General features: G+C 43.5%; 1 protein-coding gene across 6 annotated transcripts in view; it reads right to left on the reverse strand.

Moving 5' to 3' along the window:
- The window catches only part of ST7 (suppression of tumorigenicity 7), a 201647-nt gene that overhangs the window by 84680 nt on the left and 99140 nt on the right, over positions 1–17827 (reverse strand). For all 6 annotated transcript variants that reach the window (XM_058655027.1, XM_058655030.1, XM_058655026.1 and 3 more), the window contains exon 3: positions 7806–7965. In XM_058655027.1, coding sequence (XP_058511010.1) covers positions 7806–7965 — 160 coding nt within the window. The remainder of the gene's footprint in view (positions 1–7805; positions 7966–17827) is intronic.

A 17827-nucleotide genomic window follows, 5' to 3' on the forward strand; every position in this document is an offset into this window, starting at 1 on the left:
TTGCTACTTTGCAGGGGAGTCTTCAGTAATATTCATTGGGGCCTCTGGGTCCCCAATTGCTGTTGGTCATTGTACTTCTGGTTATCAGATTCTTCTCCTTAGAGCAGGTTTCTAAACTGTGTCACCCACAGGTCTGCAGTTCAATTTTACTTTTTGCAGTTTGTACACGGCTCTTTGTTTGCAGTCACTTGTGCTACTCCCTCCAGCGAGTTCCAGGTCTGGCTTCTTATGTCAGATTTCCACCATGGTGTCTGTAGCCCCAGCTCCTGGCTCACCACTCTCCACTTGCTGCAATACCATGCTGAGGCTGCACCGTTGTCTGTACAACCTTTCTCCCACTTCCGGTAGGAGTAGGTCCCAGAAGTAGGGAGACATACGGTATCCTATATAGCTAGGTTGTTGTTGGTGGTACTGATCTTGCAGGAACTTGTTGGCCATTAGGTCTGAAGACCACACGGACCTATTTTGACCTGTACAATGCCATAGTCAGTATTATTTGCCTGTGGGACCAGTGCAATGCAATGAGCTTACTGAGTTCTTGCCAAGCTCAGTGCATGCGCAGTTCACTCTTGTACCCTGCAGTCTTAAATTCCTTGCCACACTGTAAGAAACGGTGCCTGATGTGCCACTACTAGAGTTCTTGATTTGCTGGTCTTTAGGGCTGAGACCCAGACCTGTCTTGGGTGGAACCTGTAGGATGCTACGCTGTTGCAGTTCACTGAGCCAGAAATGAGTTCACTCCCAGCTCAGTGCATACGCAGTACTGTCCCTAGCCCTTGCCTCCTTAAACAAAACAGTGCCCAATATGGCTCTAGGAGATGGACTGGGCTGTGAAATCCACCCTGTTCTAACACTACCCGTATGGGACCTGCCGCTCTGTCTCTGCTTCTGGTCAAATCAAATAGACCAGCAGAACAAGCAATTCTTTGTCTGAGTTCACCACTGGAGCTCCCGATAAATGTTCCTTCCCACGTTGTTGCTGGTGGAGTTCTGGCTGCTGGTGCAGTTTAGATCACTGTTTGCTGAATGCTGCTGGGCTATCAGTCACTGCAACACCACACCGCTGTTTTCACTGCTTTCCTATGTCTGTCAGTCTGCAGGTGCCCCTCTGCTGTTGTTCTGTCCTCTCCTATTTCCTGGAATGTACCCTCTCTGCTTCACAGTGGCTAATATTTCTCTGTCTGTTTAAACGTGTCCTTACCCTATTCCACCATCTGACTCTCCCGAACTGCAAACTGTTTTAAGTGAGAAAAAAAAAAAAACACATGATGAAGTGCATAAGAAATAACCTCATTCCTCTGTTCTTTGAAATGAGGAGGCATTTGTACTTTTCTTCTAAGGACCAAACAATTTAAAGAAAAAAGTAAGAACACACAACCAAGTTTGACTTTATTCAATCTTCTCTTTCCCACAGAAACTCAGTCTGGAATCCAGCTGGGGACACACCTCCTAAATGAGCCTGTGCTTGATGGTTAGTGATAAGCACAAAGGGTGCAAATGCCAAACACAGCATACAGGGAAGATTTGTCAAGAAATGGAACTCCATCTCCAGAGAGGCCCCATCTTTGTGCCTTTAGGAATAAACTCCTCATTTTGAATCAGATCTAACATTTTATCACCAGAAGCAATTCTGAAGTCTCCCATTTACAACAGCAATTTGTAGGGCCCTGCAGAAACACTAAAAGTTAACTGGAACTTCACCAAGGACTTGCTAACATCATTAATGGTTTTAGTTCAAAATACGTCGATAGCACAAACATGCTCTTGATGGCGCTGTGTACAGCAGTTCATGATGCAGTCAACTGGCGACAGTGTTCTGAATGTAGCACACATACAAAGATGCAATTTAAGACGAACGGAAGCAGCAAGACTGGAATGGCACTTGCCAGAGTTCCCAAAGTATACAGAAAAGATGTTATAATGGGATGATTAGACATGTCTAAATGGAAGACACACACACCCAAACCTTTGCTATCATTAAGGACTTCTACAAGCAAGCACTAGTCCAGTCTGTCACCCATCTTCACTATCACCATTCACTACTAACAACTCCAACGCAGTCATAGTTCATTCATGCCTTTCTATTTTCAGTTAATCCTCGACAATGCTCACCCATTGCTCAGGCACATTCAGTGACCACTATACATTAATCCTCACATTAGATCCTATGGTACAAAGAAAGATACAGTTTATGACTTAGAGGAACAAAAGTCTGGGTAGGAAAGTGAAAAGGGTAATGGATTGGGCCACTATCTGGCCACCAATTACAGAAGCTCTACACAAGGAATGTATATTCTGAAAGCACCACGGGCCTTCCTCTTTGTGGTCTTCCACAAGGGGAAAAAAAAGAGAGCTAAATTCTCAGAAAAACCAAAAGGCTCTAAAGTCACAGGACTTTTAATCACATGCATGAAAATATTTTATGTTCTGCTTAACTCTAAAACTTTCTTCTAAAATCAGAAACCAGCCTACACACACACTCAAACCCAGGTACTTCAAGCGACTGCAGCAAAGAACAGGGTACCAAACACAATCAGTATAATCGATCTGTAGGCCAGTGGGCAACACAGACTAGAAACCAGTCCTAAGGAGAGGAATCTGCTAATCAGGATAGCAATGACCAACAGCAAAAGAAGAGACAGAGGCACAGAGAATATTAACTAATTTCTCTCCTGCTACGAAGCAAAAAGCCTTCGTCAAACTCAGTTAACTGAGGAAGACATTTTGGAAATGGGGAATAAAGAATTTCATAAACTTGTTATATACCTTCATAACAACAACAAGAAACACATATAGGAGTCCAGGGAATTTAAGGAATATGTTACACAGCAAAACAGATTAGGGCCACATCTGTCTGAATTGAAATTCTGAGCTCTCAACCACTGGGAATCTTGCCATGAAGCTGTTTGTAAACTGAATTTACGTCACTTCAGAAATTAAACCATGGACTATAGTATTTTAACAAAATTATTTCCAGACTTCAAAGAGTAGCTAGACAGAATTACTTGAATTTTTCACTTGCTTAAGAGCTTAGATTCTAAAGTAAGGCAGTTGTGTGATTATGAGCAGGTGACTTGACATTCCTGAATCATAAAATGATAACAAGAGTTGCTGTACCATGGGATTAGTATGAGAATTAAATGAGACAGTATTGTGTCAAGCTGATAGCAGGTGCTAAGAGCATTAGTATTAGAATTATATGGTTTCCTGTAGAAGAGGCAATCTGTTTGTTCCACTGGTATGAGAATGCAGCATCATGGCACTGTGAGTTAAACCACTAGCCAGCATCCCACGTGGGTGACAGTACGAGTCCTGATTGCTTGACTTCTGATCCAGCTCCCTGTTAATCTGCCTGGGGAAACAGCAGAAGACGGATCACGTCCTCGGACCCTCACACCCATGTGGGAGACCTGGAAGAAGTTTCTGGATTCAGCATGACCCATCCCTAGGTGTTGAAGCCATTTAAGAAATGAGCCAACAGATGGAAGGTGCCTCTCTTTTTCTATCTCTTTCCTTCATTTTAACACACTCTTTCAATTAAAATAAATAAATCTTTCTAAAAAAAAAAATCTTCGATCTGCTCCAAAACAAGGTTAAATTAACAAATGGTAAGAAACAGTGACACGACAAAACATTTCAGTATGAATTATCAGGGAATGAATATTTGAAAGAAAATGCAATTTAGCTTTCAAATAAACCAAAACAAGTAGAATGTTCTCCATTTGGTAACCTCAACTGAGTAAGCTGATGGTTGGCTAGAATAACAAGCAGAATAATTACTCCCATTTCTCAACTTGCTCACAAAATCTGACAACATCTGCAATTCAGTTAACTTTCTGCACAGACCCAAAAGTTTAAAACCATGCATAAATAATCTGCATTGTAATCATGACAACTGTTCTTACCCCTCACCCTCCGGCCCATTCCAAATCACACTTGGATTGGTCATATTTTTTAGCCTTAAGTCAAGACCAGTGATTCTTTAAGGAAAGAGCAACACTGTTTTCATACAGACCAAATTTTACAACTGAAAACTTGAATAGATTTTTCAAAATGATTTTTCCCAAATAAGTCACGTCATGGAACTCCCTATTCCAACACCCACTATTAAAGACTCTGCATCTCATTTAATATTCAGAAAGTAGCTGTCTTATTAATGCTCCTGCAAACTCAATACATTTATTCTTCTGTTATTCAGCCTATACTCATTTTATCATTATGAAGACAACAGGAAATTTTAAACAAGTCTCTCTAATGTTAAGCAAAGAGTCATTATTCATTTTCCTTTTACATAGCTGAAACCAGACTATGAAATACGAAATGATTAAGGATAGAGGTAAATCTAGACACTGCACTTCTATAGATTTTTATTTCAAAAAGAAAAACCACAAGAGACATGGAAAATGGCATTAGTACCATGATGATCTGGCACTTCAATACCATGATTTATGTCTGCTGACCTGAGTTCGTCCAATGTTAGAAACCCAAATGTCAAGAAGTGAGCAGATAGAGTCCTAAGTTCTTAGATAAATTAATTCTTATTTCTTTCTTATAAGTTTTATTATTTAGCTGAGAGAGTCAGAGAGATGCCCTGTCCACTGACTCAACAGCCAGAACTAGCCCAGGGTGAAGCCAGGAGCCCGAAATCCCATCAGCATCTTCCACCTGAGTTCCAGCGACTCAATTACTTGAACTAAGACCAGCTGTTGCCCCAAGCTTGCATTAACACAAAGCTGGAAGCAGCAAAGACCAAACGCAAACCCAGGCACTGCAAATGGAGATGTGACATCCACAGCAGAATCTTGCCCACCATGTCGAGTGCCCACCGCCCTACTCTTCCAAAGGAGACTGCTTGAACCTGCAGGAGAGTCATAAATGCTGTGTTTATTAGACAGGGTAAAAATGAAAACATGGAATGCAGGCACTAAGTAAATAGTAATGGAATTAAAAAAATATTCAAGATGAATCTTAGCTAAGGAGAAAACCAGTAAAAACAAAACTGAGAATTTCTAAGGTTATTAACGTTTAATACATTTTTAAGAGCTTAGATTCTTCCTTACTAAGCTGTTGCACCAGCCACAATAACAGTGTCAAGATTCATGTGAAGAATAAGGCTTCATCAAGGCAAAATAATTATGGCAATAAGATGATCAACTATTCATGGGATTGAAGACCCATGTCAAGAGATTCAAATTAGGCAGACAGCATGAGGAGGTGGCAAGAATATAAATGTATTCACTATACAGAATAGCCTCAGATTAGATGCTTTCTCTTTTCAACCTGCTAATTTTCTAAAATGTTCTGGGTCATTCAGAAACTGCAACTCCAGTCAGAGAATAGCATATTTAGTCTATAGGGTATTTGCAACAGATTCAAATTAGTGACAGTTATCTACAACTGCTTTTGTTATGCGACTGAATAATTAAGACTGCTCATTAGACTCTTATTATTAGGCTTAATAATAAGCCATATTTTTTTACAGTATCTTGTCGAAGAATATATTGCTTTGCCCAGGCCTGTCTTTCACAGAGCAAATGAACTTATGATGTTCCCCAGACAATTTTACTTGGGTAGTGCAACCTCTCGTGCATGTATTCTCTGAGTGAAAAAAGTTTATACAACAGTTGCCCCATACTACACACAACTGACTGGCAAAGTGTGTATTAAAGAGTGCCGTGGGGTTGGTATTATTATTGTGGGTTAAACTGTCACCTGTAATGCTGATGTCTGCTATGAGCACTGGCTTGAATCCTGGCTCCAGCCCACTAGTAACATGTGGGGGAGCTAGGTGGAGCTCTAAGCTCTTGGCTAGCCCCAGCCTGACCTAGCCCCAGCTACTGTGCCCATTTGCAGAGCAAACCAGTGGAAGTAAAATCTCTCTCTCCCTCTCTCTGATTCTCTCCCCTCACTGTAACTCTTTCAAATAAACAATAAATCTCAGATAAAAAAAACAGAACTGCATAATAAGCAGGACATATGGCCAAGCGGTTAAGGCTGAATGCCCTGGATTCAAGTTCTGACCGCACTCCTGATTCCAGCTACCTGCCAGCACACCCCCTGCAAAGCAGCAGGTGCATGCTACAGTAGTTGACTCCCTGCCATTCACGTGGGTTCCTGGCCTCTGGCTTCAGCGAGACCCAGCCCCGCTGATAGTGAGCATCCGGGAAGTGAATCAACAGACTGAGGGAGGGGCTCCTTCTCCCTCCCTCCTTTCTTCTCTGTTCCCTCACCCCTCTCAAATTAAAAGGTGAAAACAGAGCACCAAATCAACATCTGGAATCAAAGCTTTGTGCAAAATGTGTTGATGCTTATAGCCCGGTGGGAAATGTAGACTGAGTTATTCTGGAGGAGGAGGAAAAACCCTAACCTGAGGTCTTCTCATTTCTTTCTTGTTCTCCTTCAAGTCACAGGACTGGTGCCCTCTCTTTCAAAAACCAAGCCCCTTCTGCCACTGTGGTCACGAACTCCTCATTTATTCTCTAAAGCACAGTCAGTTTCCCTCACAGAACCAGGCCACAGAAAATTTGATGGGGATAAGGACTCTGACTTCTTAGAATCAAAATATTCATAAGAATATACACAAACCCAGGCTGATAATAAGCAGTTAGGAAATGTTTATTGACTGGATGAAGAGAGAGCTGGGAAATTGTATCCTTCCTTTTTGTTTGATAAGCAGAGAAAGCACAGGATTAATGCCTTCAAGCGTTCACTGAATTTCAAAGACACTGTGCAAGATGCTAGATACTCCTGTAAAGCACTATGCTAAAAATTACACTGAAGAGCCCGGCGGCGTGGCCTAGCGGCTAAAGTCCTCGCCTTGAAAGCCCCGGGATCCCATATGGGCACCGGTTCTAATCCTGGCAGCTCCACTTCCCATCCAGCTCCCTGCTTGTGGCCTGGGAAAGCAGTCGAGGACGGCCCAAAGCTTTGGGACCCTGCTCTCACATGGGAAACCCAGAAGAGTTCGTGGCTCCTCGCTTCGGATAGGCTAAGCACCGGCCGTTGCAGTCACTTAGCGAGTGAAACATCGGACAGAAGATCTTCCTCTCTGTCTCTCCTCCTTTCTATATATCTGACTTTGTAATAAAAATAAATAAATCTTTTTTTAAAATTACACTGAAATTTGATAAATGTTGCTAAAGCTAAAAATACTATGGGACAAGAAAAGTGGAGAGATTGTGTATAATCTGTCAGGGAAGGCATCCCAAGGGGTGCTCTCTGATTTGAATGGGGATAGACGAATGGCATGCTCCAGAAATGAAAGGCAGGCTTGCAGGAAGCCGAAATCCAGGAAAGACATTGGTCGTGCGGACACCGAAGCTCGCAAGATGGGATGGACGTAGCTTGCGCTGTGCTGTGGAATCCGGAATAAGGCTTTGTCCGCAGGGGAACGGAAGCCAACGAAGTCTGTACGGCAGAGGGGTGACGTGATCAGCTCTACCGGCAAAAAAACCCTGCAATTATTCTGGAGGAAATAAATGCATCCATTCATCAGGTCTGCGAAACTACGCGCATAGCAATGAAAGCCTCAGGTTGGTAACAGTGACCGCAATGACCGTTTGCTTTACCGAAAGGGAGAACAAGAACTATTAGTAAACACATTTCCTTTCCCCTGGATACATCTGCCTTACTTCTCTGACAGGGTGCCAACCACCTGGGGGAATGAACCACATTTTTCTCTGAAGTCTAATCTTTCAGTAAAACCATTCATACTGTCATAGACTCACAGCCACGTATCAATAATAATTTAGTAAGGACAATAGAAACAGTTCAGTAAGGAAACGGAGTTGCAGAACTTTCCTTACCTGAGACACTTTGCCTGTTGGAATCTGAGTCCCCGTTACTGGAGTTAGAATTGTTGGAGGAGTTGTTGTCAACCCCTCCCAGAAGGGGGCGCAAGTGGCTTACTGAGACTTGTTCAATGAACGATGTTCCATACTTGCGAAAATACCACCATTCAAATATCTAGAAGAGAAAAACAGTAAATACATTCAGGGTCCTTGTTACTGTTTATCATTTCTGTAAAACCACCCATGAAATATGTTACATTTAATCATTCATTTCATGTTAAACATCTAAACAATTTTCATTTCAAAATAATTATATTAAAATTAATTTTAATACAGTGAAAATGCAGTAGTAACATTTAAAAGTTTCAATGTGATTTTCTATGCTCAGCACTAATTTTTTTAAAAAAGATTCACAGTTATGAATAAAAGAACACCATTAAGATCAGTTCAATATTACTTTCCTCCAAGTTTGGATAATATTCAAACAAAATTGCCATAGCTGAATCATGACTCCAGAAACATTTGTAAGCCAACTCTCAAAGTACAGCTTACGGAACTTCCAGTTCCTGGAGCTTTACGTTCTGAATAAACCATACCTGCATAAAACTTTCAAAAAGCACATTTCTTGTTTTTCCTTTTTTTCTTTCTAGAAAGAGCTCCTTAGAAAACTGTTAGTTTCTCAGACAGAAAGAACGAGAGGCATCTCGTTGCATGAATGGTTGGCACCCAACTGCCAAGACTTGGCAACATCCCGTGTGCTAAACCGCGTCTCATCAGCAGGAGCACCTGCTGTCCACCATGGGTGCTCCCCACCCCAGACCTACCAAACTGTTACATACTGCAGATTCCGGGCCAGAAAGGAAATCACATTTGTAATAACAGGAAAGAATAATGATGCTCCAATGATGAAACTGAGGCCAAGACAGCTTCAGCACCTCCCCCTAAATCAAGTGACCCCCACCAACCTTTCCCGGAACCCCTCTGCCACTGTGAGCACCTCCCCACCACCGCTGCTCTGGTGTGCTCTCTTCTCAGCCTTTCCTCCCTTCCCTGTCTGACGGAGGCTCATTCCTCCAGGACACAAACCATTTCACACGTGAATCTCAAACTCTCCAAATATAGTTACAGTGCTAGAATATGAAGCAGAATGTATAATCAACATAGAATAAATTATCTTGACCCCTCTGACTTCATGAAAACAAGATTTCATTATCTTCTCTAAAACGGATTTGGGGGACATTATTTTAAAATAGTGGGGTTTTTCACCCTCTCTTTTGTTCTGTCAAAGACTTCTCAAAGCACAAGAGGAACATTTGGGTAACCAGAAGGAAGTATCAGTCAAAGCAAATGCTTCGAGTCCTCTGGTAAGACGCCTTAACTCAACTTCGGTTATTCCTTCGACATTCTCACATGATTAAATTTTTTTTCCTGCACTGAGTAGGGACAATATAGTGTGAAAAAGAAGGGTGTAGAGGGCTGAGGTCGGTACAGTGGTTTAAACTGCTGCCTGAGATGTCAGCACCCCAAATGAGTGCCCACCTGCTCCACTTCTGAGTCAGTCCCCTGTAACAAGCCTGGGAAAGCGACAGAAGATGGTCCGAGTGCTTGGCGCCCTGCCATCTGCATGGGAGGCCTGGATAAAGTCCCAAGCTCCTGGCTTCTTCCTGGTTTAGCCTTGACCATTGCGACCCTTTTAGAGTGAACCAGCAGATGTCTCGCTCTCTAATTCTGTCTTTCAAATAAGCAGATCTTAAAGGGGGAGGAGTGTAGCACTACTATGTAGCATTTTAATAACAGGAACAAGAGACTATGTATGAGAAAAAGGAAGATCAAGAATTCATAGCTCTTGTACCCAGAAGCGAGTCTATAATATCAAATGTTTTATTTGATCCTTGAACATCCAACTGCTAGGTGGAAATATTATTTATCATCAAGGGTCCTTAATTTTTATTGCAACGCCATGTAAAACTGCTAGTTTAGCTGACATTATGTAGTTTTTGAATTAATGGCAAAACTTACATTCTGTTAGGGTGCAGATGTCTCCCAAGGGCAATGTAACTCACATAGTGCTATGAGACGGTCTACAGTTCAGATTAGCACAGCACCTTGTCTGTTACCGGCAGTGGCTGTTAACTCCCAGTGGGGCAGGGATATCTTCACTCCAACCCTTTGCTTTCCACACTGTGGCACTGCCAGGCCTCTGTTCATTCACTGCTTCACACAGCAGCACTAAGTGTTCTACACTAGCCATGGCCTGTGCTCCAGGCTTACAAAGATTTGGCCTCCGCTACTGCAAGGATATGCCACAGATCCGCAACGTTCCCCACGCAAATCACATGAACACGCATATTAACTATCACACAAACTATCCTTAGGATTTCTCAGATCCCCCAGCTCCTGGAGCACAACCACAGAATATCAGTCCTCAAAGGACTATGCAGGGTTCATTTACACACTAGGAATGAGAAATGTCCAGCAAGGAACAGTGACCTGACCAAAGTCACACCACTAATGAAACAACTGGTTAGCCTGAAGCGCCAACTCTCTCACTCATCCTCTCAGTGCTCTACAGTAAGACTAGCTTTGTGTGATCAGCACGTTAAGCTTCTGCTTGCAATGCCAGACATCCCACATCGGAGCAAGAGTTCAAGCCCCTGTGCTCCGTTTTTGCTCTATATCCCTGCTCACCTGCCCGGAAAAGCAGCTGAAAATGGCCCTAGTACTCAGGCTTAGGCCACCCATTTGAGAAACCAGATGGCATTCCAAATTTCTGGCTTCAGACTGACCCAACCCTGGCTACTGCGGCCGTTTGAATACTGAACCCAGTAGACAAAGGATCTCCAAATACTTTTCAAAAAGACTTTTTATTGTAATTTCCTTGCTTCATGTAAAGAAACCCAAACAAAAGTCTACCATTTTGTTTTTCAAATCCTGAGTGTCCTCTGGCACTATCCCGTGAGCTTTCCTAACCATAAAGACTCATCCAGAAACAGTCCATCAAATGTAAGCAGTGACTCATCCTAGGGTGTGACTCACATTAGCTAGACACCTGCATTATAACAGAATGGGTCTTCCACCCAATATTCTTTATTATTATTTCTAAAATTTATTTAAAGGCAGAATGACAGAGCGAGTGAGAAATTGTTAATATGTTGGTTCATTCCTCAAGCTCCTGCAACAGCCAGAACTAGAGTGTGCACTGCAATGCCCCCCACCCATTAGTGTTTCTAACGTGGGGACAGCAGGCCACAGCAAAGAGCTGGTTATTTGTACAGCTGTCTGATGGGGAGAAGGAGGGTCTTCAAGGACCATCCAATGGCAGCGGTATCAGTCCCTGTAGCACATGGGGAATACTCCTCCAAAGGAAGGCCCGACTCTTAAAAAACAGATTTTGAAAAGCCAAACAGCTTGGAAACAACTAACTGGGGGAGGGGGGAGAGAAGAACATGAAATCTTCTGAAACTTCAAACCAAGGCTTTTCACTCCAGGGCTCAGGATAACAATCTTCCCCTATTCTGAAATATGTCAGGCTGTGGGCAAGCACCGAGCAGTATTTTTAAAAAGCTGCACAGATCCAAACGGGCAGATGGTGTTACCTAATGCGCACATATTTGATGTCACTTTGAATCCTTCTCCCTGGTGCACACCTATAATGTAAACAGGAAAGCTCTCATAAACAAATTCGGATTTTAGAAGTAGTTTTTGGACGTGCTTGTAGCTTGGTGGGCCTGCTTCAAAGAAACAAAACAGTTTTTAATCTAAGAGATAACCAGTAAAATTAAGACAGAAATTTGCATGTCATGTTATTAAAAACATTCTCTCCAGTGCTTTTTCCTCATGCTCCTGACAAATGAAGTGCTGGCCTGTTAATGTAATGGAACAAACAGTAGATCAACGAAAGACTTTGTATTCAGTCTGTTGTTTAAAAAAAAAGCAACAGAGCTCATATATTTTTATGGAAATGGAAAAAGAAAACCCTGAAGATAAGGAGTGCAAATAATCAAGAACCATGATGTCCAAAGCCCAGGAAGCACATGCATGCCCCCCCAGCCCTAAGTGCCAGCATCCCACGTGTGGCTGTTTGTGTCCTGACTGCTCTGTTTCCCATCTATGTCTCTGCTTATGGCCTGGGAAACCAGTGGAGGAAGGCCCAAAGCCTTGGGACCCTGCACCCATGTGGGAGTCCCAGAAGAAGCTTCTGGCTCCTGACTTACAGATTGGCCCAATTCCAGCCACTGCTGCCATATGAGGAGTGAGCCAACAGATGGAAGATCTTTGTCTCTCCTTCTCTCTGTAAATTTGCCTTTATAATGAAACTGAATGTATCTTTTTAAAAAATAAAAGCTCTATCTAGCAAAAGCTCGGCTGCCAATGGCCCATTATCACCTGTATTACTCTTCGCAGAAGCAGAAAGGATGACCAAAGGGCACGGAGGAAGGGGGTTGGAGGAGAGACCCAGCTTGGTAGGTGGTCTAAGGTGCAAACTTGTCTCATCTTCCTATTCAGGAAAAGAATGCAATGCTGGAAAATGGATCACAAACAAAACCTTTCCACAAATCTTGCTGACCCAAATCTTTCCTAAAGATGCTTATTTCTCCAATAAAACATCTTACAGTCGGCGACTACCCCATATCCTTTTTTACAAACATACTTTAAGATACCCATTTGGCAAAATCCTAGTAACTCTACAACCAATTGCATCAAACCCACAAGTAACACAAAGATAGCAGATCTCAAAAATTGACTAAGTGCTTCCTAAGAAAGCAGATCATAATATTACAGAAGAAAACATAACTGACTTGTAGAGTTTAAAAGGAAAATATGAAACTATTGGGAAATGTATGTCCAGCAGCAATGGCTGGGACAGACACCTGCCACGAGTTTTAAAACATGTCTGGTTCTAAAGCAGTTGTTCCTTGGATTTTTGGCCTATTTGTTTTGCAAAAGGCATAAAGTTGGGATTCGAAGAGATAAACCAAAGCCACTGACATGTATTATAGTGATCTCTGTAGCCTCTAGTTTCCTTTTGGGATTCTTGGGTATATCCTTTTCTCTAGAGCTTCTAACCTGAAGTTTCTTGTGATTTCTCACAACAAACATAACATTTGCGTTTCAGTTTGTTTTTATGTGCTTTGTCTCAGACTATTGGTTGGCTAAGCCTACACGTGCGCTCTTGATCTCCTGTTTGCTTGCCAGATCTCAACCAACGCCGCCTTAGCCACTGTCACTCCTACAGTCATAGGCACTTTAGAAAGACTACACTCATTTCCCCTCAGCTCCCTTCCTGGCCACCAGGTAAGTAACACAGAGGTGAGGTTCTCTTCAAGGCCAACAGACATCCATCCCCACTTCATGCTTGTGTCTTCACAGAATGACACGTCCCATTGTAGCCTCAATTACTATGGCCTGAAGCAGAGGGCCACTCTCCTGGGTTGAAGTCATGGAGACGACTGAGAATCGGGCAATGCCAGACCAAGTCATTGGTTCCCAATCCTGCCAGCTCACACTGTGGTGGCAGCTGTCCTCCAGCTCCTGCCTCTTGCGCTTCTCATTCAATTGGTCTGGAGTGATGCTTGGAATCCATGACTTTAAACAAAAAGCTCCCTGTGTTAATCGGACACTTGCAGTTCATTCATTCACTCAGCGCATCTTCTGTGCATTCACTAAGTATTTATGCTGCCATTATTGCCACAGGGCACACAGTAGTACAGATCTGGTCCCTGTGATAAAGCTGTTCTAGGAAGGGAGAAAATGGTGATCACATAAAGAATGTTGTCAGTGTTGGTCCCTGATCTACATTGAGTAAATGGGCACTCATCTGTGGCCAGCTGGCATAAGAACATCTGCCTCTTTCCGAGAAGGTTGCAGTCTCCTCTACTTCTCTGCTGTCTTCTTCCCTCTTTCCCTCTCGCCGGTTTCTTTATCTGTATAGCCCATTTCTATGGGTTTGGTGAAATGAAAATACCATCAACCGTCGCACCTGCTCTTGTCCACTTTCCCAGACAGGGGCTGATGCCACAAGGAAGCTGTGGAAATTTAGCTTTATTCCTCCCTGCATTCTTATCTGCCCAAGTAACCAGGTCACACTTGACTGCCTACTCCTTCGAACTTGACTGGTTTACAGGTAGTGATTCCCACCCTGACCTACAGTTACATGGCTCTCTAGCCTCTCCATTGCAAACTGGAAAAGGCAGCTTGGTGTCCTGATCTGCCAATGGCTCCGGAATCCTCCTCATTTTTTTGCCATTTCCAAGCATTGATCTGATCCCTCCAACACCAGCGGTCACAGGTATCTCTGCCATTCATTTTTCAACGGTGAATCCAAGAAGCTGCAACCCGATAAGGCCAGGAGAATCACACCTCTCTCCCCCGCTACACCAGCCTCTCCGCTCTGCATTCGAGACCAAGGAGGGAAGCTACTTCCTAACGGAAACAGCCTGGCAGTTACGTGCTGCTTCTCATACGCCAAGAGCCCTTCTGTCAAGTTTCCCTGTGTCTTTGTTTTATTCTCAGCTCCAGAATCTCTATCTGGATAACTCATACTCCCTAGTAATCAAAACGCTACCTTAAGCTCAGTCTGGGTTCAGATGAATGAAAAGAACTGATGAGTGGCCACTGTAGCAGAGGAGGCTGGGCTACAGCCAAGGATATCGACTTTCAATACGCTTCCCATATCCCTAATGCACTCAGGAAGGCATCAAGTGATGGCTCAAGTACCTGGATCCAGTCACTCACATGGGAGACTCGGCCCGAGTTCCTGGCTCCTGGCTTTGGTCTGGCTCAGCTCCAGCCGTTGTGGGTATTTGGGGAATATCTGGTTCATTAACCACAGCATGGAAGATCTCTGTATGTGTGTTTATCTCCCTTCCCCCGTTTCTCTGTCATTCTGTTTTTACATTAATAAGTAAAATTTCTAAAAGAATTAAACAGCCACACTCCTTACTTTGGAACAGGAGAGGATGGAGCATACGGTTGGGAAGATTTCATTTGAACCTCATTAATTTGCTTAATAGCCCTGGCCAGATTATTTCACCTTTATGCCTATTAGTGGCATAGAGCACCGATTACAAATGTCCTTCTTAAATTTTCAACAAAAACTGAGTGGAATAATACATGCAAAGCACACAGCAGAGTAACACATTAGGTAAGAATTCAATAAAATGATTTCTTGTTACTAAAGATTCCTATCCAATCAGTATTTCCTTTACCAATTCCCAAAACATACTTTTTAAAATATTCTATCCATGGGCTTATTTTATTTACTATTTCAATTTTCAATCTTTTTTGTTGACTTTAAAAAAAAAAGTAATTACTGGGGGCCCAGTGTAATAGCCTAGTGGCTAAATCCTCGCCTTGCATCTGCCGGGATCCCATGTGGGCCCTGGTTTATATCCCTGTCGCTCCATTTCCCATCCAGCACCCTGTTCTTAACCTGGGAAAGCAGTTGAGGATGGCCCAAAGCCTTGGGACCCTGTATCCACATGGGAGATCCAGAGGCAGCTCTTGCCTCCTGGCTTTGGATCAGCTCAGCTCCGGCCGTTGCAGCCACTTGGGGAGTGGACAGAAGATCTTTTCCTCTGTCTCTCCTTTTCTCCGCATATCTACCTTTCCAATTTAAATAAATCTTTTAAAAGATGATTCCTGGGTGCCTTTTCGTGTGGGTGTGTGTAAGTGTAAAGGCACATGGACATGTCCATGCGTGCATACTTCTTCCCAAAGAGGTGGGGATCTATACATAGATGTCAACATAACACACTTCTTTTTCCATTTCTGCTGACATTTGGGTAAATTAAAAAGAGCATTTTCTCCATATATTTACCTTACCATTCTCAAAAAGAAAAAAGGGAGGAGGGAGGATTCATTTTTTTTTTTTGTCCCAGTGAAGTAAACTCTGACTGCAGAGGCTATTCCCAGCAGATCAGGCAAAGCCTTCTTGGTAAGTTAAAGATGAACTGGCTGGTGGGCTGTGGCGACAGGTGCAGCTCCCGAGACTATGGCGGGACTGATGCAGGAAGGCTTATGCGGAGCAGGCTGCAGTTAAGTTAGGCAGAGAGCTGCCTAGATGGGTCAGGCAACAAGAACCAAAGACAGACAGCATAACAAAATCACTGGATTTCAGCTTGTAGGATGAACAACAATCAGTGATCTATGCAAAAATATTTAATTGTTTTAAACACATGACTGTAAAAGACAGCAATACTTGAGAAAGGATTTCTGTTTCTACCTGTATGTTAGCCGACTTTGTCTTTGTCAAGGGAGTAATGGCTCTATCATTTCAACCCTCTTCTCCTAAGCTTCAAAGAATTTCAGTGTCTAGCATAGGAATCCAGAAGTCCCAAAACCACCAGTTGCCTCTGGGGTCACCCTCTACTTGGAATATTCAAGGCAGGTTCTCAGAATACTGCTCAGGGGAGGGCAGTTAGGTAATTGTGTCCCTGGTGCCAGGAAACAAGCCACTAAGCGCACAGTTACTTGACAGAAGAGCTGGTCCTTAGGCTCAGAGCTGCCTCACCCAGAAATGCATGAGCAGAGCAGTGTCTGCAAAGAAACCTCCCCCGGGGGTCACTGCAGCATCCGGCAGAGCCTCTTCCCGAGAGCACCAACATCTCCAAGGCAGCCTCAGCTACCAAAGAGCTACTCCCGCACTGTAATTACTTTGCCCTCTGTGCAAACTCACATTTGCAAGAAAACCTTTTCAAAATCTTCCCACATGATAGGTTTTCGTTTGTTTAAAGCTTCCTGCCAGTCGGGAGTATGCTCTGTTACCCGAAAATACTGCAAAGCAAATGTACAAGACAGCCCAGCAGGGACCCGCAGCAGCTGCACTGCCCACACACGGGGAAGGCCTCCCCGGCTCAGCAGTGCTCACGCATGCTCCAGAGAAATCCCTTCGCTGCCAAAGGCACCTCACCATCCCTGGGTCGAAAGGGAAAATGACCACCGGGCACCTCACCATTCCTGGGTCAAAAGGGAAAGTGACCACCGGGCACCTCACCATCCCTGGGTCAAAAGGGAAAGTGACCACCGGGTACCTCACCATCCCTGGGTCAAAAGGGAAGTGACCACTGGACCTACAGAGTAAGAAGGATAAAACCACAGTGCAGTAACCACTCTACAGCCTATGAACCGACACCAAGACACTGTAAGAATAAGATCCAGACTTGCCATTTGTTCAGCAGGCTAGAAAAACACCTGAGAACCTCACCAGAGAGGCAAGGAAACGAATGTACAAAGCACAGGTTGTGGGCCTGGCACGGTAGCCTAGCAACTCAAGTCCTCACCTTGCATGCACTGAGATCCCATGTGGACGCTGGTTCTAATCCTGGTGGCCCTGCTTCCCATCCAGCTCCCTGCTTGTGGCCTGGGAAAGCAGTCGAGGATGGCCCAAAGCCTTGGGACCCTGCACCCATGTGGGAGACCTGGAGGAGGCTCCTGGTTTCTGGCTTCAGATTGGCTTAGCTCTGGCTGTTGCAGTCACTTGGGGAGTGAATCATCAGACAGAAGATCTTCTTTGTCTCTCCTCCTCTCTGTATATCTGACTTACCAATGAAAAAATAAATCTAAAAAAAAAAAAGCACCGGCTGCCTGTGCAAGCCAAAGGGACCATGCCACTGATGAGCCACGTGACTTGTGGCAAGTTACTAACTTGCCTCGTCTACTGATTTAGCTGCTGTTTAAGAGAAAACAACACTAGCAATGACTTCATCCCACAGTTGTGATGAGTAAGGCATGAGCACAGTAAAGGCTTTAGGTCAGCACCTGGCACATGTGGGGCAGGGGTCTCACGTGAGCATTCCCTGAAACAAGAAGGTACAAAAGTCTGCCTTGAGGCCACTGTCTTACCACCAAATTATACCCAAAAAGTACATATTTTTTATTTAATGAAAAAAACAAATCCAAAGATCCATTGGGACAAAAATGTTAAGATATCATTTTTCAATGTAGATGATAACTTTTAATGCACTTAACACTTCTCCCTTCTTTCTAGAAACTACACATCCTAAAAGACTGCCACAATTTCAACACACAATTCAAAA

The sequence above is a fragment of the Ochotona princeps genome, chromosome 25 (genome assembly GCF_030435755.1).
Source record: "Ochotona princeps isolate mOchPri1 chromosome 25, mOchPri1.hap1, whole genome shotgun sequence".
Taxonomy (NCBI): domain Eukaryota; kingdom Metazoa; phylum Chordata; class Mammalia; order Lagomorpha; family Ochotonidae; genus Ochotona; species Ochotona princeps.